The following is a 21,733-nucleotide window of genomic DNA, read 5'->3' on the forward strand; positions in this document are numbered from 1 at the left end:
TGGCAGCTCCACCTGGTGAAAGCTGCTTTAGGAAAACTTCCAACAAGATCCAACATACCCACCACCAGGAAACTGGTAATGCAGGAAACAGTTAGTGGAGACAGTATTTAAGCAAGAAACAAAGCCCTCTTTGGTTATGCATCACTGGATTTGGTATCAAACAGGTAACGTATCAATAATGCTCCCATTCCCAATTTATTTTTTCTAATAAATCAATATTATTTCTCATTAAAATCTAATATCAGTTAGCTGTTCATAACTTCATGTCCTCTCATACCTAATAGTTACATAGTAAAGTCTTTAATGCAAAGCTGCAGATGTCAGTCAGTTCTTACATGTCCAGTGGAAAACAAGGTTTAATGTAACCATGATGATGCTGATCAAGACTGAACAGTGAGGAAATGAGGTGAAAGTCAAAAATGACTTAAATCTCAGAAATGTCCAAACACATATTTCATGATCAAATTCAAAGTCCACACACGGGATGATCTGAACAAAGAACATCCTATTTTTAATGTCTCCCTTCATCCTTCAAGTGCTCAAAGCTTTAGAAAACACTCACAACATTGAAGTAGTGCAGTGTTGGCTCTCAGGAGCAAACACACATCTCCTTCATTCTGACTCCTTAGAGTCCAGACACTCAGCATCCAGTCCAAATCAAGACACTCCCTTCAGCTGCAATAAAGAGGTTCATCACATGGTTCAGCACTAAAAACCATTTTAATAAATCATAAAAAAAAAAGAAAAAAAAAAAAATCTGAGACAAAAACATACACTGGCATGAGACCATGAACTGGCACTAAAGCATCCTGTATTGTCCAACTCTTTTCCTTTAACAAAATCATGTAGGAAAGACGCAGTCACTCTCGTCTCCTACTGAGTAGCAGCTCTACACTTCACACAGTGCACCTCAAATAAAGCACAACAAAAGGCAACATTAAAAATATACACATCTCCACCTGATGTTTTTTTTCCTATCTGAAAGGAACAAAAGGTCAACTTAATAAATTAAGGCATGCAAAAAAATATGACATATCTTTAGATTTGGATACTTTTGAGTCAAACATTGTTAGATCTTCCTAATAAGGGAAGAAACTCATCACTCTTGTTAAGTTCTCAAAACAAAATGTAGCTGCCAAAAACAAAATTCAAACCCACTGGACTAGTAAGACCATGTAAAGGCCCATATTTACATCTCTCTGTTCTGTGTTCGAGCTTTAAGAAGTTGATATTTACATACATGTTAATGTGGATTCAGCAGCAGTGCAGCAAAACAAACAGCAAATACATCGACAGAGACAGGAGTATCTTTTCAAACGTCCTGAATCCGAGAAAATAAATACAACGTATGAAAATCAAAAATAACAAAAAAAAAAAGAAAAAAACAAAAATGTACATCTTGAACAAATACAACTGTTTTCTTCCTGAAGAAATACTGCGACCAATCAAAATGATATGTATAAAACGATTGATAATAGAAAGAAAGCAGAACTGGTTTGTTGGCTTTAAGGTGGCGGTGATGGATCAGAAGTGAAGCAGTGCAGATCTGAGCAGAGCTGTGGTTCTGCCACATTAAGGCTTTGCAGTAAACATCAGTGTTGAGATGCTGCTGCTCCCCCAACTGAAACCAAGACTCATGTCCACTGTAGTTACACTAGAATGAGCAGAAAGACATGCAGCAACACATCAGGCGCACACACACTCACTCACTCACCCACACACACACTGACAAACACAATCAACAGTTCACTTTTAGGGACTTGTTGCTGTCCCTTCATGTTTCATTGTTTTTTTTTTAACCCCAAATCTGTTTTTTATTTATTTATTTTTTGCCACATTAAGATTTCTTGGCAGCATCACATGGTGCACTCCCCTCCTAACTTGCGTCTCCGTCCCCTCCTCCACAGCTCCACGTCTGACATCCTGGTGGGGGCAGCATGACCCCAGCAGGAAGAGGTGGTTGAGCTGGGGGGAGTCCAGTGAAGGTTTGGCTGCGTTCAATAGTCTGTGATGGGAGCCAGGTCAGGATACAGGTCCACCGAGATGTTCTTGTAGAGGCTGCTGAGGGAGATGTGAGGGCTGTAATGGAGGTTGTTGAGGCCATCCAGGTGTTGTCGTTCTTTGGAATACCTCAGCAGTTTATACCTACAAATGCAGTTATGTCATTATTAATGCTCTTCACAATATCCACCATATTCATCCGTCTGACATATCCAACATAACCAGTTCAAACACACACCACAGATGTGTGTGAATCTTAAAACTGTTTAACTGGTTTAATTTGCACACTGACACTCATTCACAGACCTGAAACTGCCTGTTGAAGAGATTCATTTTTACTCAACACAACCACCAAAGTACCAACTTCCTTGATATGTTGATATAGACGAGATCTGACATGTTTACCTGCATCTTTAAGTGTTTTAATAACAAATAACGTGGGACAGATAAAACACTGGAAAGGTGTTTTGGGAGGAGATTAAAATGGATCCATTCCACTTTGGATGTAGCAGCTCTCATTTATTGGCCATCCTAACCCATAAGAATCCAGGGTTGAGACAAGGGAGCTGGGATTAAATCTTACAGGCTTCTCTTCAGTTTATGAATTGCTGCCAAAACTCCATAAACCTCAAACTGTCTACGCAAGAGGAGCAAATAATGAAAATACAAAATATGAACATGTATCTCTCTTGTCTCTGTTAGTAGAAGCCTTAGTTGTCCTCACACTGATTTACTTTGTCTCAGAAACATGGCTGCAGAGGAAAGACTGCGTTAGCATCGATGAGATGACACCCTGATGTTTAAATTTCTTCATCCCAGGCTGAAGAGGAGGAGATGTTTAAAACCAGATTACCGATCAGTCCAACATCAGTTTTGGTTCTTTTATCTAAAGTTTTTACTCTCTTATGCGACTAAGCTTAATATTGTATCTATCAGAAAGAGCTTTCCTTTAATTTATTGCTTTTTATATTCTTAGTATTTTGCTACTGTTATCACTATTTTATTATTTGTTAATTGTTTAATTATTGTTAACATGTAATCTTCTACATTCTTCGTATCTGTAAAAAACTTTGGATTGTGTTTGTGTGTTTGATAAAATGTTACGTAAATATAGCTGAGTCACATGGACAGCGACTTCTCTCTGTTGTGTATCGTCCAGCCCTTTGTGTATGAATAATTTCATGTACTCTTTTTTTCTCTTTTTCTCTTGTGTAGTGGTTGTTCCTGTCCAGATATTTTTTATTTGTGACCCTGACCCGTCTTCTTATGTTTCAACTGGATGAGGCAGGTGGCAGCCCTTCCTGGTCCTGGTTCAGCTGCAGGTCTGTTTGTGTTAACAGGGACTCTTTCCCTCCACTTCATTCATGCTCAGAATAAGAGACTCAATTGAGCTGAAGACTAAATGTGATTAGTTGATTTCTTTAGCTGGATGAACATTTTATAAAATAGGACCATACTGAACTGGACTGATCTGGGTAAAACTGGACTTAAATAGATAATACCTCCTGAATTTGACTGGATAAGAATTCATTTTTATTACTTCGTAAAATAAGAAACTTCTAAAATGAACAACATCTAAATTAAACTCAGTTGCAATGAAAATGTTGCTCAAATAAAGAAAAAGACTAAACTCTTTGCCTTATATTAATAACATTTTTAAAGAAAAACAAAAGACATTTTGGATCATTTTGTAGATGTGAGATAAAAATCTAAAATCAGCTTCACCTCCCAAGAAACTGCACCTCTCCTCTGTGATGATGAGGGATGGACTTGTACTTGCCGATCTCTCCCTCTGGTCTGGTGACATTCAGATCAACATAATGAACCCTGAGGGGAAATAAATCATCATGTAAAGTCATGTTTTTTAGCTGGAAACATGATTCCAAAGCTAAAACATTTAGCATGTTCAGGAGATGTGACTGCATTCTGTGATCCAGACGCTGTTCTTTTTGGTAGTATTCCTTGTAGTTTTATTTGGACATTGATTGATAGCTGAAGACATGAGGACTCGGCAGCCGATTCCAGTCTGAGCTGACAAACAAAAAAACTCACTGACTGACCAACGTCTTCTCAGACAAGAGTACCTCAGATATTCACACAGACAAAAATAACATCTGAAGACGAGCTTTCTTGATTTTCTTCCTGTGGATGCTCACCACATTTATTGTTGTTCTTTTCCCTCCTTGTATTTTGATTTTTGGTCAGGACAACTACTTCTTCTACTGAACAACAAACACTAACAACAGTGATATCAAACAGCTTTATTTTAGTGATTTGACATTGCTTCAGATTTGTTTATTGAATGGAAACTTGACTATTGACTCAGAGTCACGATGTATCCTCACTGGGACACCGTTCATGTGAGAGCAGACTGAAGTGTGCTATATAAAATGACTTTCCTGCATGTAGAAACTTGCTGAGAAATGATTAATTCATTGCAATGCTGAAGCACATGTGACAGCTTGAGTTATGAACTGTAAATTGTGTGAGGAGCAGCTGTGACACCACTCAAAACTGCAAGTCCTTGCTCAGTTACAGTTTTCTCTTAACATAAAAGATCACATCAAGCTAAAAATCATGCTGCATTGTTGTAAAACAGTAGTTAGGGAACAAGTGAAAATAGCTAAATATTACCCAACAGCAAAGATTTCTGTCATGTTCTGCTAACTATAGTAAGGAAAACGATAGAAGTGTGTCCTCTCCTGATCTTCCTGCAGTTTCTTTAAACAATCTTGAACCTGATGGACTTTTTTTTTTTATCAGTTTTGGATTATTTAAATTTAATTTAGAAAAAGTGAAAATAAGCTAAATGAAAAAGTTTAAATGAACCGTGAAGAACTGATGCCATTTATCTGGACCCACCTATTCCATAAGTCATCGTCCTCTCCTCCCCAGCCCCAGAATGCATTGGGAAAACCATTGATCTTACGGAACTGCCCCACAGTAAGTCCACTCACGCCACCAAAGAACTCACTGTATGGGAGACTAAACAAGAAAATTCATTAATAAATCAATAAAGAAATACTACTAAAAAAAATAATTAAAGAGATGTTCAAGATCATGATCAATCACAGCATCTGTAGCAGTGAAATTAAAATCCTGTATTATGATTATATGGACATGAGATATTTCTAATCTACATCAACACATTCTAAACACACTCACATGTACATATATTTGTCCAGCTTGGCAGCAAAGTGGCGTGGCATCTGACCACAGCCGTAGTAGTTCCGGTCATTCTCGGGGATGTGGTCAACGTCATGGAAAATGAAGCAGTCCCAGTCCAAGTCCTTCATGGCCTCCAGAAATCCCACGTTAAACAGCATGGCTCTGTTGAAGGGCTGGCTACCGATCTGGGGATATTCACATATCAGTGAGTCTGATGCTGCTTTAAACAAAGCTAACACAGATTTTGGCAAATATATAAAAAATAAAAGAAATCTGACTAGATGGAAAATGATCAATATTCAACAATTCTGGTCTGATGGAATACACTGCAGTTGAACGCTCACTGAATGAACATCAACTTGAACTCTATGAATTTTCACGCTGTGATAGTGTCAAAAACATATTTGAAAACTATTATTATTAATGGTGATATAATGTTCAACTACTGATACGACTAGAGACCCTATTAAAATTGGTCTGTTGTTTGTTATGTGTTGAGGAAACACTGGTTCATCACTTGAGTTGTAAGACTTATTGATGCATTAATAATTGATAGATGAGTGTTAAGTAGTTTAACAGACAGACAAACAAACCCACATTTCTCTGAAAATGTCAGGTAGAAGAACTGGACTAAAAACGAGCAGGAAACAGCAGCTAAACCAAAGAAAACTTGAAAAGACATTCAGAAAGTTTAGAAAACTATTGTTCAGGACTTTAAAATATTACAACAAAGGCTGGCTGTTTGGAAGAGAAATGTGAAGATCTAAGGTCAGACTCAACATTTTTCTATTACATACAGGCCATGGAAACAAAAAAAAATTCTCAGAAAAGCAAGAAATAGACCAAGCTTTCATACTCAGACAGTAAAGAGAGCAGAAATAAATGTTTCTAGTTTCATGTGCTTTAGCTGAATTCAAACATGAGGTGTAAACTACGACACCTTTCCTCAGGTTAAAAAGCTTATTAACACTGGACTAACAGGAAGGTTCAGATTTAAAGTGATAAAATTTGTGGTATTATATAACCTCCTTTCCCAACAAAGACATTGACCACATCACATGCAGGTCTGCTGACTTTCTATCCCCCCTCTCCCTTTTAGGTTGTTTGGATCTATTTTGGCATAGCTTTGAAATTCTCTGAAAAAAACAAACAAAAAAAAAAAAAACAAAAAAAAAAAAAACTGAGTAACTGAATAAAACTACACTGATATTTACAAGTAATCACACAGCCAGTTAATGGTTAATCCCAGAATGAATCATACTTTGAGTGAATTTAGCCAGTCGGGTTTTTAAATATACATGATTTTAATCTTTTATTAATCATTAGGCCCAAGCGGCAATAGTGCTTGATAGTGCTACATTTAATGGCAGCCCTGACACTATAGCTCATACAAATTGTACGCTGTGGCTCCCTTTTTGTGTTTAGCAGCTGTAGAAGTATCCATACTGCAGTGAAACTTGTCAGTATGAGTTTAAGCCATTTGTGATTAAGTTACTGAGAACCTGAGTTTTCACTGGTAGGAGCAGCTGCAACAGCCCCTGAATTTTTTCTGCTTCACCATGAAACACCAAGTTGTTATAAAACAGATTGTGATGATTGCACAGAGATTCAGTAAATGATTTTAACTAAAAATGTATTTTACTGTTTAGTACTTTTATTCAATCCACACACCACAAGCTCATAAAACCTTTAATCAGTCAAAAACTGTAACTGCAAATTTACTACAGCTGTGAAGCAGTTGACAGACACCCTAATTTACTGTACCTGTTCGATGACATAAAAGGCAAACTGCAGGCGCTGTCTCTGCAGCATGGGGATAAGGTGTTGGAAGAGGATGGGTAGATGTTCATGGCGGTTTCTGAACGGAATCAGGACTGCCACCTGCAGACATCAGAATCAAAATAAATACAGAACACTGAGGCTTTGATACCGGAAGCTCAGTGTGTGATGGTGGTTCTTTAATGCTCATTTATTCTCTCAGTCATGGCAGACGCCTTCCCAACCCACGTCTGATCCTGTCAGATTTCTTCCTATTAAAAGTTTTTTTTAAATCATCCATCCTGTTTCATCCTGTTCATGTCATAGAGGTGTACTGTCAGGGAAGGTACACATCTTTACTGATAGCCATCTTACCCCATATCTGGCAAGCCATTCACATTTAATAATACTTCATATTCGAAAACACTGAAACCTTGTTTTACTGAACAGCTGTGTGTAGTGCACAGTTTCAGCCCCTCTCACACAAACAAGCACAGCCAGTTAATACAGGATTATCCATGGGAAGAAGGCTTGTTAGGATTATATTCTTGTTTAGGCTGATTTGACAATACAATCAGCTAAAACTACATGAATTTGAGTGACAAGGGAAAAAAAACAGACATTCTATTGCATATAAGGTAATAATTTATACCGTAAATATGAATAACAATAAGTATTAGAGGTGACAGTTGTGTTTGCCACAGAGTATCATGTACATGCTACCTGCCAATATCTGATACATATAATTAGATAGTGATTTATACTGGCCAATGCATCCTCCAGGCAACTGTGAGCCGCCTCAAAAAGCTGAAAACCTCATCAGAGCAGTCTTGAGCAAAGCACCATGATGACATGGACATATTCCAAGATGATAAAGTCAGGATTTATCTGGCTCAAACTGTTAAACAGAGCTTCGGGGAGCATCAGACGGTCTCAGTTAAAATGAATACATAATAATAATGAATTACTAAACTTGCTTAAACTCACCTTCCAACGAGGTCTGCAGTCCTTTGGTTTCCAGTGGCCTCCAAATTGAATGTCAAAAAACCTAGAGAACTTCAGTTCTATCTCCTCCATGGGGATCTCTGTCATGTTCACTTCCATAAGACCCTCTGTAGATTTAATTTAAGAATGATTTTATTAAGAAATCCCCGTCAAACACCACTAACAACAAAAAAAGACTGAAAGATGATTAACTGATCCCCAAGTTCCCCACTTTTTCTAGTTAGATAGTAATGTACTAACTCATAGAAGGTAATCTTTCAGGGCAGGGCATGTTCTGGGTATAGGTAAAGTTCTCAGGGAGGTATGTAGTAGGCTGGGCCAGATATTCACTGGAGTTACTGCCATCTGGATAGTCTGCAACAAAAACAGAGAAATCAGGTATTTCTTCATAATTAAAAGTCTGAACATTAAATACAAAACATCTGGAAGAATTTATGTAATAGGATGTTTGTTGTAAGACTCAAACCACTTTCAAACTTTCACTTTCCACAAATCTAAAGGTAATTTAATGTGTTTATCATGTCTAATGACCCAATATTTTTCTGAAATCTCAGTGGGTTGGACCTTGCAACACACACACACGTCACTTCACAAACTACACAAGTGTATCTGCTGTAGTCACATAACCAGAGTGATATTTATTGATTAGATATAAAGCATTCTGTGGACTCTGTCCTTTTTATATCTCTGACCGTTTAACGCCTCACACCCCTGTACACACACCTTGTGATCCTCTTTTTTCTGTTCCAGACGCTTAAAGGAAAACTAAGAGGGATGGAGCTTTCTGAGTTCAGGCACCAAGACTTTGAAAAACCTATGCAAGGAAATCAGGTTGGCTCTATAAAGAGGTCTATAAATAATGATTAGTAGAATTATTATTATTATTATTATCAATATTATTCTAAGGCTACGAAACCATTTTTTTTCTCAGAGGGCCACATTGAAAATACATGTTTTTTTCATGTTTCTAGTTACTTCAGAGGCCAATGAATAAATAAACATTTTCCTTGGCTGGTCAGTTTTGAGATTTTGAGTTATCTTTCTTCCATAACAATTAAGGCTACACATCTAAGAGAAATGAAGAGAAGAAAAGGAAAAAAATACCACCACCGTCACCACTTTGGATATAATGAACACACACCATGCAAAGAGACACAAGACAACACTGTTGGAAAAAAGTGAGAAACAGAAAGAGAAAGAAACAAGACAAAAGTAAACATCAGACTGGCTTTTACCTGCTGGGAGCTCAGAGAAAAAAAAACATGATGCAAATGAAAATGTAGGCAATCATGAAAACATTTAAATGTTCTTAACAATGCCCTGACTTATATGATCCAAGTCTGATGAAAACATGTATGGTAGAATTTAGCCAGTCCTCATCAGCAGAAAATGATAGAATTGCTGAACTGGTAAAAAAAAAATATAGCCAACATACTATAAATGAACTCCATTAAACACCATGAATTATGTAGAAACTTCAAAAATGTATTTACCCACAATCAGCTTCCAAAATATATTCCACACAGGGATGTGTACATGTTACTTACCAGTCCCATTAAGTGTACTGTTCTTGTTGGTGTACAATCTGATCATCTGGCCAATGGTCCGTACATTGTCCCTCAACATGATGCCTTGAGCCTGCACCATGAAGAAGTATGTGTTGGCTGATGGGAAGACCAGAAATACTCATTTTAGTTTACTTGACAGTTTAAATGACAGATTAAAATTCATGTTTCATGTTCTTTTGTTGCAACTTCTATAGCCATCCCTGTTTACTTAGTTTATTCCTGTTTATAATTTGTAGACTTATATTAGAAATCACATTACTGCTAAAGAAATATGAGTCCAAATATCAGTGCACAGTTGCTGCAATTAAAGTCAAAATGTAATATTTAAGAGACTTTGCTTCTTACCCCATGTAAAAATTAGATTAAGTTGAAATTTATGAAGTGTTTTGAGTGTCTGGTCCTGACATGCCTAAAAAAACTCCCACCCATCCACACTGGATCCACACCAGTTTGCCTGGTACAGCAACAGGAGTATATTATAGACCAGAGGTCCCCAATCCTGGTCCTCGAGGCCCATTATCTTGCAGGTCTTAGACGGCTCCCTGCTGCAACACACCTGATTCAAATTAATGGCTCATTAGCAGACTTGTGCAGGGCTTGTCAGAGAGCTGTTTAATTTGAATCAGGTGTGTTGCAGCAGGGAGACGTCTAAAACCTGCAGGATAATGGGCCTTGAGGACCAGGGTTAGGGACCTCTGTTATAGACGATGCCGTTTCCATAGCGCTGCACTCTGTGTTCACTCTGTGTGCACACCTGGACAACTACAACACATATGCTCTTCGCTGACTTTAGCTCAGCATTCAACACTGTCATCCCCTCCAAGTTAATCTCTAAACTTGAATATCTGGGCACTAACACCTCCCTCTGCAACTGGATTATGGTCTTTCTGACCAACAGACCACAGCATGTTAGGTCAGGCCACAACTCCACCACTATCACACTCAACACTGGTGTACCACAAGACAGTGTGCTGAGCCCATTCCTCCACCCTATCTTTACCCATGACTGCAGAGATGTGCATGGATCCAATTCCATCATCAAGTGTGCAGGATGGCACCACAATGATTGGCCTTATCAGCAACAATGATGAGACAGCCTACAGAGAAAGCTGAATCTAATCTAATCTTTACACTAGAACCCAATTGACAAAACCCATTTTGAGCACTAAAATCTGCCATATTGGATTTGTGCTTATTTTCACAATGTGGTAAACAATAATTCTGGTGATTTATAAATGAAAAAACATGGATAACAGTAAATATCTTTGCAGTGGCTGCCACTTCTAGTTGTCATATATGTTGGTGGACATTTCCAGGCTGTTTAAAAAGATGTTTTCCAAGTCATACTACACCAAAACCAAAAAAAAAAACACTAGTTTTCTTTAATCAAATAACTGACTATTATATTTGCCAACTGCCACTAAAAAAGAAATACACAGAGACATGTAAAATACCTGAAAAAGTTACTATTTTTACTATGACTCACCTAACTTCACTTTTGTATTAAAAAGTTCCACATCAATCTTCCTCCCAAATTCATTTTCTTAATTCCAATGTAATGATTAAGGCCAACGATTGAGGAGAATTAAACATAGAAAGCTTTATTTGTTTTTGTTCCATCTAAATTAACCTCAAACTCAACTCAAAACGTAAAGCAATGGCAGTTCAGAGTTTTCTTTGTTCAGAAAGCTCTTAAACTTTACACTTGTTGCTTTAAGAATGTCTCAAATAACATCACTCAACCCTGACTAAATCAAAGCAATATTAAAAAATAGATGTAAAGAACAACCTTCTTGTTTTGGTTTATATCCAGTATTAATGTTAAACTGATGAAGTGAAGATGTATTTACACTTAAAAACCAACAACAAAGAACAAATTAGAGATTTTTTTTAACAAAATGCCAGCAGGAAGTTCTCCAGAGTGCCATGCAAGCAATTTTCTCCCAGCACCATGTGGACACAAGCCCTCATGTTTTAGCGCTCTCTGCACAGAACTTCACACAGTTCACTCACAAAATATGAACACAATATGGTGCATTGTAATTTATTAACATAAGTGGTTTTATACAACAATTAAAACTAAGGGGTGTTAAGCATTTTCATACTGATCATTTGTGTCAATCCTCACGATCATTTCTAGCTGAAATCCAGTTGAAGAGAACACTGACCTGCAGGCTCAGAATAAGGCTGCACAATTAATCCAAATTAAATCTCAATCACAACTTTGGCTTTCTCCAATTAAATGAACACAATCTTTCAATATTTAAAATCTGTGCGACACCAACAGAATGTAAAGCAGAAGCAAATCAAGCCTCCATAAATCAGCGTACGACCCAAATGTTGCTTTAGAGACAGCTTTTCTCTGTCCAGTCAGATCTAAACATTTCTTTTAAAAATCAGTCAAGATAAATAATTTTCATTTTTTAAATACTGAATATAGCTTACACACTCAACAGCATTACAACTGCTGATGTAATGTAACAATGAATTAAGAAAGAACTATCTGTTCGTAATGCCAGAAAAGAAAAACACAGTATTTTTTATTTTTTAATGCCAACGTGACACAAAGCAGGTGAAAGGAAAGAAACGTGCGCACCTGACACTTCATAATCACCCTCCTGTGTTTCAGAGTGGCTTCAATAAAAAAAAAACCAAGGTCTCCAGTTAGTTGCTCTTCAAAGTGATGCCAGCACGCAAAGTGAGTTGTATTATTGAGTAGACTACAGTGTAGAGGTTAATGATGATTTCCACATGAACCTAACAAATATTGCACAATCATGCCACACAGTACAGACGGGATACTACAGGAGGTCTAGCAGCACTGTATGACGTTGATGCATCTCTTATCGTAGAAAGGTTTGTACATTTGCAGAATGAAGATGTGGAAGCAGTCTTTTCACTTAAATATATATTAATAATGATTAAAAAAAAAAGATATCTCAGTATTTAAAATAATTGTAAAATAATTTAAAAAGATTATCATTTTGGCCATAATCGGACATCCCTAGCTCAGAGCAAAATGTAGCACCATGATACAAACTCTATTACCAGAAAAGTTAAGTTTTTTAAACCCTAAATATATATTCTTTAAACATTTTCATACACAAGTAAAAAGTCAATAAATTTCAGCTTTTTCACACAATCCAGTGTGAATGTGGAGGTCTAACACACAATAACTTTGAGAAGTACAAATTAACATCTCTAAAATGTGACTTACTTTATTCTGGAAGCAGGTTCATAGTTTCAGAGGCAAGTCAGGTGTGTAAAGGTGTTAGCATAGTGGCATCAAACTATTTCATCTGCAGTGGGAAAGGTTGTGACTTTCCATTTGACATTTTTCTAATTCTGTACTTCAGATTGTGCATGAATAACATCTTTGCCCTGCACAATATTTTATACAATCCCTCAGCCTTCATCAGTAACTGTTTAAAAAGTTACAGACTGCGTTAATTCAGTTAATTACTAATCTAATTTTGCTAACCTCTGTGCAATAAAAACCTTGTATACCACCAGCAATCTTAGGTTGAAAACCAATTTTCTACATCCTTCATGACACAGGCTACAAGCTTTTCTCCTGGAAGTTGGTGGTAGTTTCTGGACCAGTTTTGAGTACACTACAGATATAATAACAATCACAAAAACAGAAACATGTCCAATTGGAAAATAATTCCTACAAACAACCCCATCATCACCACAATAAATCAATAATAACAGAGTTTTAACAAATTGACTTTAGTCTGGAAATGTTTAGGGTACGTGATAGTGAGCAAAAGAAAGCAAAAGTCTGCAGCATATTCTGCAGGTTTTGTTGACTTTGTGTAATCTGTTCTACTCTTTCAGTGATAAGGCACTTGCATTTTAATACATGTCGTAAGAATATAAACAATCAGAAAGTCTCGTCCACCATCCTCAACATGTTGTCAACAAAATACAGCTATTTCTCCAGTGCACCATTTACATTATGTCCCACTTCGTGTGCCCCACCTTCATGTTTCCTGTTGTGAAACAGGATGTCCACCAGAACCCCCTCACTGAGAAGAGCATGTGTCAACAGCAAGTGTGGGAAATGTCCAGACCAAACTCTCCTGATAATATCTGCTTTGCATATGTGAAAATCCTGTCCAAACTTCTGCATTTCTATAGTTCAGTGTTAACTTCCACGCTCAGGATTTGTGTCGGGCACCAATCTTTGAAGTTTGCTTTGTGTTGAACATACGAGATCAAATCTGGTCTTTTACACACATCACACAACATAATCTAAACATACCACGTGTGTACTGTGCATGAATCCCATATCACAGACGGCTAAACCAGTATCAGTATGCCTGAGGAATTTTCTCTAACAAGATTCAGCTCTGATGTCCCAACTAAAACTTTATTAGAACCTCAACAGATTTGGAGAACTTCTGGTTTAAATTTACTGCAGATCTAACATCAGACACAGGCTGAAACTGAAGGTTACTGCAGGTTCAACAAATCTTGTTTGAGAAAGAAATTCATGTTAACATTGAAGCCAAGCTTTTATTCATTCGTTAAACTGCTACAGTGCATATGGTTCCCACATCCAGGGCGTGGGGATAATATTAATTAACCAACTAATTTGAGGGATCATGCGGCTCTCTAATGGCTAAATGCCAGAGGACTGGAACATATTGTGGCTGGGGGTAAAATCTGAGCTTGGGGCTAGCTAGGCTGTTAGCCACCTTCTGCAATGATGTCTGGGACAGCGGCAGAAGCTGATGCTTGCTGGCTGCAGATGTTAATCCTGACATAATTACATTAACTGCCACCACGTAAGCCGTTTAGTGTTAGTGGGTGTGTACAAACCTATTCCAGGGGCCACATAAATGAAGTAGAGACAGGTTGTAGACATAGAAAAGAAGAATATGAAGGCCAGGAACGATCGGTTGGAGATTCGAAGCAGTCGCCTCCAATTCATCATTTTGGCTTAGGCCTGCTTCTCTTCCGCCGATATCAATCCCATAGAATACTTTTAAGAGTTAAATGTCCTCGAATTGAGAGCCATAAATGTCAGTGGCGTGGTCTTGGAAAAAGCTCTTCCATCCAAGTTGCGAGATGCAGCGCGGAAAGGGCTAAAGCTAGCTATGCTAACTGGCCTGCTTCCCCCCTGCCAGGAAATTTCCAGATGGAAAAAGCAGGCTCGTGCCGTTACTATCAGGCAACAGAGAACTTTAAGGAGCACCGCCGGTCGGGCATACTGAAACCGTCACACTACGGGCTCAGTGCTATAATACCGATTAAGGATATTCATAATTGTCTTCCATGGTTAAAGTCAGGAGGGATGATTTTCTCGCTAACACGGAAGGTTTATCATTGCGGGGAGGGGAGGGGTGGCAGGACCGCTCAGTCCGTCACACAGGAGCCTACTCCAGGCCGGAGCGATGTTTCCGAACCACTTCCTTCTCAAATTGCGCACATATCACTCCACTCATGCTGCCGGATATCTCCCCGCTGATTCCCAACGACTGAGACATGCGACTCAACCAGGAGCCGGTTAACTCTTTGAAAAAACAGAAGTCAAAATTAATTCAAAGAGAAATCACATCTGCTTCCTTTCCGCTGTCTGTTGGCACTGCGGTACCCGTATCCGGTATCTATAACCCCTCCCCTGGGTCTCCATGGGAACCTGCGTCCCAAATCAAAGGCTACACCCGTGTATAAAGCAGAGACTGCGGAGAAGTATAACTTTTCACCTCACAATGTAGTTCCAGGATTAAAGAACAGTGTAGGTTTAAACATATTTTTAAAAGCACATAAATTAAAAGTTATTCAGATAATTATCGGTCCAATTGATTGTTCAACCTCAGGCATGACATATATTCAAATATTTTTGTAGTTTTAAAATATTTGACTACTTAGCTTGTCTAGGAAAGCAAACAAGAGAGAACCAGATTTAATTTATTTAAATTTTTTTCCATCAAGATATTTTAAACATCACAATCATTATATTACACACTAAGCCTATTTGATATTTGTATGTTTTCATGTTATCACTGCAGCTATTTCATAATTTAACCCCTTTTGTAGATGGTATGTTCTCTGTTACTTGATGCTTTTTTTTTCTTTTTTTTTTTGGCATGATTTATACAGTTTTAAAACTGACCAGGTTCCTAAATTTTTTTTCTTTGGAAGAATGACTGTATTTTTATTGTCTTATATTTGTTTCACCACACTTCCACACATTAAGTCATGTATGGCTGAATGAAGGAGCAGTACAAAGTATACAATTACTGATTTAAAAGGTATTTGAATTTATAAAGTATAGCAATTATATTTTTTATATTTTTAAATTGATGTAATTTGATGCTTTTTGTTTAGCTTAATCTTTCACCAATTATTACAAGGAATTTAATTTCAGACACTTTTAATTTTTACACCATTTAACCAGAGTTTATTATTTGTGTTGATTGATTTTTTCACAAATGTTATATATTTAGTTTAATTTCAATTTAAAATGAGTTTAGTTCAACCAACCAAGTCTTCCTATTTTCTAACCCTAATCATTTTAATCATAGCTAAATTAAATAATAACAAACTAATAATAATGGCCCCAAAACTGAATCTTGTGGAACTTTACATACTGTTCTCTGTTATTTAGGTATCACTATTTTTTAGAACAACAAATAACTTATAAGCCAACCAAGTACCACTCTTCTTATTCTTTATGTTGTAAGCTTAGTTATCAGTTACTGTAACTGTAAATGTATAACTGTATCAAATGCCTTTTTAAAGGCAATAGAATATTGTTGTTCATATAAAATATTGTGATTAGTAATGCAATTATCAAATCTTACGTAAAATATTTATTATTTATTTTATATTTTAGAGACTTGTGAAAGCAGAGAAATTGGCAGGTAGTTATAGTATGTGTTCATCACCAGCTTTAAATATTGGTATGACCTTGTCTGTTGCCATTTTATTTGGGAAAACTCCTGTTTTCAAAGACAAATTATTTCTCCACACATTCAAATAAGCTTTTCACTAATGTCATATCAATATTACTACAATGTGTTTAACTTTCATTTTCAATTCATCATCATCATCATCATCATCATCATCATCATCTCTGAGTTTAGCTTGTATCTTACAGCCAACAGCAGCAGTACACCAACCAACTGGAACTGTCCAACTCCAGTCTCACACTACTAAGCCCTCACTACCAATGTGCAGCTGTTGCACACTGCACATGTGTCGACCCACACAAGGCTTCTGGCCCTGACAGGTTCAGAGACAGGGTGCTCAAAGACTGCTTCACTAATCTAGGTGGAGTTTTCTAAGTACTGTTTCTACACTTTCTAGACTCTGGGGGTGTTCCTGACCAATGGAAGGAATCCAGTATCATATATCCAGTATCAATTCCCAAAAGGACACATGCTAAGGAACTGAAAGACTGCAGCCAGGTTACACTAACATTTGTCTTGAGTGGGACCACTCTGTGGATGAGTGGTCACACTCTCTGCTTTTGTTGTTACAAACTGGTTCCACTTCATGTTTCCTATAAGGCTGAAAATGGTGTATATGCAAATTTCACACTTTTAAACACAAACCAGAACATGAAATTTACAAAAGCAATGAACCACAACTAACCCAACAAAAAGCCACAGACTATAACGTACACACCTGAAATAAAAAATGGTTTGTGACTGGCCTCAAGGCTTTTTTCCTTTAAAGGATGAGCTGGGAATGGAAGAAGGATAAAAAGGGACAATATGTCCTCTTATATGTGGTGTCTCCCAGAGAAATGACTGGAAGAGTGTCAGTTCTGGAAATAAATTTAGTGGCAAACCACCTGTTTTTGGGTCAAATTCCAGAGTGAGGAAAAGAGCTGTCTCTCCAATCTGTCCAGTCTCCAGGAGCTCTGGCAGGGTTTGCCATTTATTATGTAAAAAACAATGATTCTGGCTCTCAGTGAGTGACCACAGTAGCCTTTGTTATTTAATTACAGTATGGTCACTATATAATATTCGGTGGACTGCTCTCTCCTGGTTCAGCCATACACGAGTGATGGAGTCCCTGCAACAGTGAACTTTGACTAGAGAGGGTCTTATCAGACATGCCTGTCCATGCACACACACACACACACACACACACACACACACACACACATATATATATAGTATATTTTTCAAAACATTTTATTATATTTCTGCCTCACTGCTTTACTTAAATCAGTAGCATGTGTTGCTTCACTGTTTTTATTTATTGTTATTCTCTGTTTTTATTGGTGTTTTTTTTCATCTTGTTTTATGTTGATGTGTTGTACAGCTATCCTTTTTCCAGAGCCAAAGACCAATATTCATTTTGTGTATAAAATGGACAATAAAATAGTCTGAGTCTGCGTCTAATTAGATATTTGAATGTTTATTTTATGCAGGCTTTGGTCTTCACACTGCAGTAGAGTGTGCAGTTTAACAGTCACAAGGGGTAGTTTGTGCACCATGGCAGACTGGGAGTTGAAGCTGACTGTTGTGTTAATATGTTATGCAAAATGTTACTTGTCGTTTGGGGAAGTTTGTTTGTTTGCAAAGGTTGCTTTAGGCAGCTTACTTGGAACAATGACAAACTGCAGTTTAGAAGCAGTTGTAGGCTGCATTCTGCTCTGCAGCAGGGATATAAACACTGAAGTCAAAGTAACAAAACAAACACTGATGCAAACATAAGCTTTGGCACCACAGGAACATTGCACCCAGTATGAGGGAACAGTTTGGGTGCTGTGACAGGTTCTCTAAAGTCTGTTTTAGGCTTCAGGAGCTTTAATAGGAACTAGATGTTTTTGTTTCAGTTCACAAAGTAACTGTATTAAAGATTACATACTAGGTAGCTCTGAATACACTTGTAAAGTATATGGCAAATATAGACATTTTCAATAAATATCTTAAATAATTATTTAAGAATATTATATATTATTATATAGAAAGGAATTAAAATATATTAAGTTATTAAAGCTATCTTTGCCCCCATCCAGATTATTACTCCCTCAGCTCTGTCTCCACCTGCTGTATAAACTCTGCACAGCATGTAGGTGGAAAATGCTGCAGACCTACTCTTAAATCTGCTACACATATATTTATTTATGTAAATGTATGTTCCTCCACATTAAGCACTAAAATATCTCGGATATAATTAACATGGGATGTGCCGAAAGGTATACCAGTCTAACAATGAATCAGTTTGCTTTCTCATCAGCAACTGTGGTGAAGTCAGGCATGTGTTAAAAAGGTGTTCAAATAACTAGATTTGCCAGTATTACTATAATGAAGAACTGTTGCAGCAGTGATCATGACTTTGTTGATTTTCCTCACATTTGTGCAAAACATTATACATTATACTGTTGTTCTAATTAATAATAATGCCTAATATTCAAAATAATATTTGCATTATTATATATGCATAATATATTATGCATTATATAACTATATTAATCATTTATAATAATTATTTATATTATTATCATTACCACTGTTATATCAAACATGCATGTAAAGCACAGAGTTTTGTGAACACAAACAGAAAAATACTGCACAAAGTGAAATGTTTGCAAACACAAATGTGGGCCATGTTTCAACATACAAAGACACCGCCCTACTCTCATGTTTACACAGATCATTAACATATTTAAAGTCCTTTTAATAGGAAACAGCAGGAAGAAAAGTCTTGTTTGAGCAATATGCAAATGTGGGTATGATTCCCTCTGGTTCCTCTCAAGGCAACAATTTATTAAGGGAGATGATCAAGATGAGGAGAAAGGCTCTGTGAGTTGATGGGAAAAGGAAAGGTTGGCAGGCATCACAGAGAGAGCAAGGATGGGCAGAGATGTATGCTGTAATTGATGTGTTTGTGTCTCCAGAAGCAAAGGAATTTCACTGCACATGATCTCATTTGGCACTTCTCCAGAGGATTGAAGAGTCACACGGAAAGGGATTCAAAGACTCCTTCTGCATATGATTCATCCAAGCAAGAAAGTGTGCACGCACGCGCACGCATGTGCTCAATACAAAAATACATTCATGCATACTAATAAACTATGCTCTTATTACCACGCCAATTAAATTACTGGATTTCTGTATCTAATGAGTTTAAATGGACTGAAATTATATCCATGTCGCACTTGAGAATGCTTCCTGAAAGTGTAATGGTAATGTTTATGCAATTAAACTTTGTGAGTTCAATCTATTTTTGAAAAGCTTAGTGGAGTCTACTCTTTATGACACATAAAAACACAGTATTTTTCACAGACTGATACCATATCATTATTATTGCAACAGTAAAAAAACAGTTTAGGCTTTAGTTGAACTTTTTTGACAAGAAAGAATGATAAAAAATTTTTCTGGAAATACACTTTAACATTATTCTGTGTATTAAATATTGAAAAAATGTGGGATTTGACATCCACTAAAGGAAAATACAATTTTAAAGCAAATTAAGATACATGGAACAGTCTTTTTAAAGAAAAGATTAAAAGTACATTAATGAATATTGTATTTGATTGATATATGCGGAGATGAATTATATAGCATATCAAATATCAAGCTAGCTGGTTTTACAGGGTCATTGTGGAATTTGAGCTGTCCTAATCTGATTGTAATGGTGAGCACATGACTTCCTGCATGTAGCTCAAGAACTGGCTCCTCCCCTTAATTAGAGCAGCAGCATATAAGGCGCCTGTTGACCTCTTTTCTCCCTCTGCTCCCTGTAATTGCTGTTTGTGGTGGTGGCTGCCTTTTGAGCCCTTGTTGTCTGCTTTTGCCTCTAAGGGTGGTTACCTGCTGCTGTTTTGTGCTGCTTTGTTTTGTATTGGTTATTTGGTTTTGCTTGTTTCCTTTGTTTGTTTGTTAGAATTGTGTTTAGTTTATATTTAGTAGTAGTTTTCTTTTTCTGTATAAGTTGATCTAAGTTGGATTTATTTATTTTGTTGTGGTTTTAACTTGTGCTTTCCCTTTTTTAGACTGCTGGGAGCCATAAGGTGGATGGGCTAGGCACTCGTGGTTGGGGATCCCCACTTTGTACATGGTTTGTCGTATTGGGTACACGAGGGCTCCACATTTTAAGTTTGCGGTGAGGCAATGAGGTTTGTTGTGTTCACAAGTTGAGTGGTGGCACACCTGGGCACTTCTCCCTGTAGGCTGCCCTCCACTTGTGGCCTCAGCTACTCTTATTGTTTAGCTACTTAGCTTTAGCCATTGTTTTTGGCTGGAATAGAGTTTTAATAATTGTCTGATTTCAGTTTTAGACAGATTCTTTTTTTTATTAAATAAACCTTTACGTCTCTGCCGATTCAACAGGAGCGAGCCTGCGTCCTACTAGTTCCTGGGGCCTAACACCCCAGGTGGTGTTGTCGGTCTTTCAAAGACCAACTGACGGCATTGGAGCTTGACTTTGATTTAATCCTCAATCATGAGCACGCACAGGGCGGCAGATGACAGTGGTAAGGGAAAATCTCCCCTTTAAAGGGAAGGAAAAACCTCTAGCGGCACCCGATTCAGGAAGGGCGCCAATCCACCTCAGCGGGTTTGGGGTGGAGAGGACAGGAAAGAGGGATCAACAAGCACTGCAACTCCCAGCCAGAGAGACCTGTCAAGAGACAAAAAAGAGAAACTCAAGTTATTGAACAATCAATAGTGTCATAAATGTATACATGGAAAAAGAGCAGAAGGATGAAAGAGAAGTGCTCAGTGCACTAGCAGTCTAAGCCTATGGCAGCATAACTAAGATGGCTAGAGCCCTCTAACAGGAAGTGTATGCTGAGTTGGTTTCGGAGTCTAATTTTCCTTCTAGTAGCTGACAATTATTATACTGCAGGTTCTTATAAACTTGTATGTTATTTCTGTTCCAACCCAATTCATATCCCTGTTTACAACTTTTAACAGCTCAGCTACATAATTCATATGGATGAAGATGATCCAAGTTGTTATCAGGCACTGTATGTACCTTTGTTTTCTAAGAATCCACTGACATATTTGACAGTTTGATGGTAATTTCTAATTTCCCATGAGGTATCTTAACAGTATGAATGAAAGATTCAACAACAGGGTTCAGAAAAAAAGACATGCAGATAAAATGCTATTCAAAGCTATTAGAGCTCTATATTTGGTCTTTTGAAAACTGAGTAATTAATAATCTGCAGATCTGAAACAGCTCTACAAACAGTGGGATACAATGAGTTTATGACGGCACTGAGGGTGATAACCAGGCTACAGCTGAGGCAACTAATT

At 37.3% G+C, this 21,733-nt stretch overlaps 1 protein-coding gene across 2 annotated transcripts; it reads right to left on the reverse strand.

Moving 5' to 3' along the window:
• Positions 1-701: 701 nt before the first annotated feature.
• b4galt6 (UDP-Gal:betaGlcNAc beta 1,4- galactosyltransferase, polypeptide 6) lies at positions 702-21,090 on the reverse strand. Of its 2 annotated transcripts, none has more exons than XM_042006821.1 (9): positions 20,996-21,090; positions 9,480-9,596; positions 8,173-8,286; positions 7,915-8,039; positions 6,934-7,050; positions 5,167-5,354; positions 4,864-4,986; positions 3,727-3,828; positions 702-2,145 (listed from the first exon to the last, which is right to left on the reverse strand). In XM_042006821.1, exons 2-9 carry the CDS (start codon positions 9,577-9,579, stop codon positions 1,998-2,000), a joined length of 1,017 nt encoding a protein of 338 aa, XP_041862755.1. In that variant the 5' UTR covers positions 9,580-9,596; positions 20,996-21,090; the 3' UTR covers positions 702-1,997. The 2 variants fall into 2 exon arrangements, with proteins under 2 accessions (XP_041862755.1, XP_041862754.1); XM_042006820.1 differs by lacking the exon at positions 20,996-21,090 and adding an exon at positions 14,328-15,111.
• Positions 21,091-21,733: the final 643 nt, after the last annotated feature.

Source organism: Melanotaenia boesemani, chromosome 14 (assembly GCF_017639745.1).
Source record: "Melanotaenia boesemani isolate fMelBoe1 chromosome 14, fMelBoe1.pri, whole genome shotgun sequence".
Taxonomy (NCBI): domain Eukaryota; kingdom Metazoa; phylum Chordata; class Actinopteri; order Atheriniformes; family Melanotaeniidae; genus Melanotaenia; species Melanotaenia boesemani.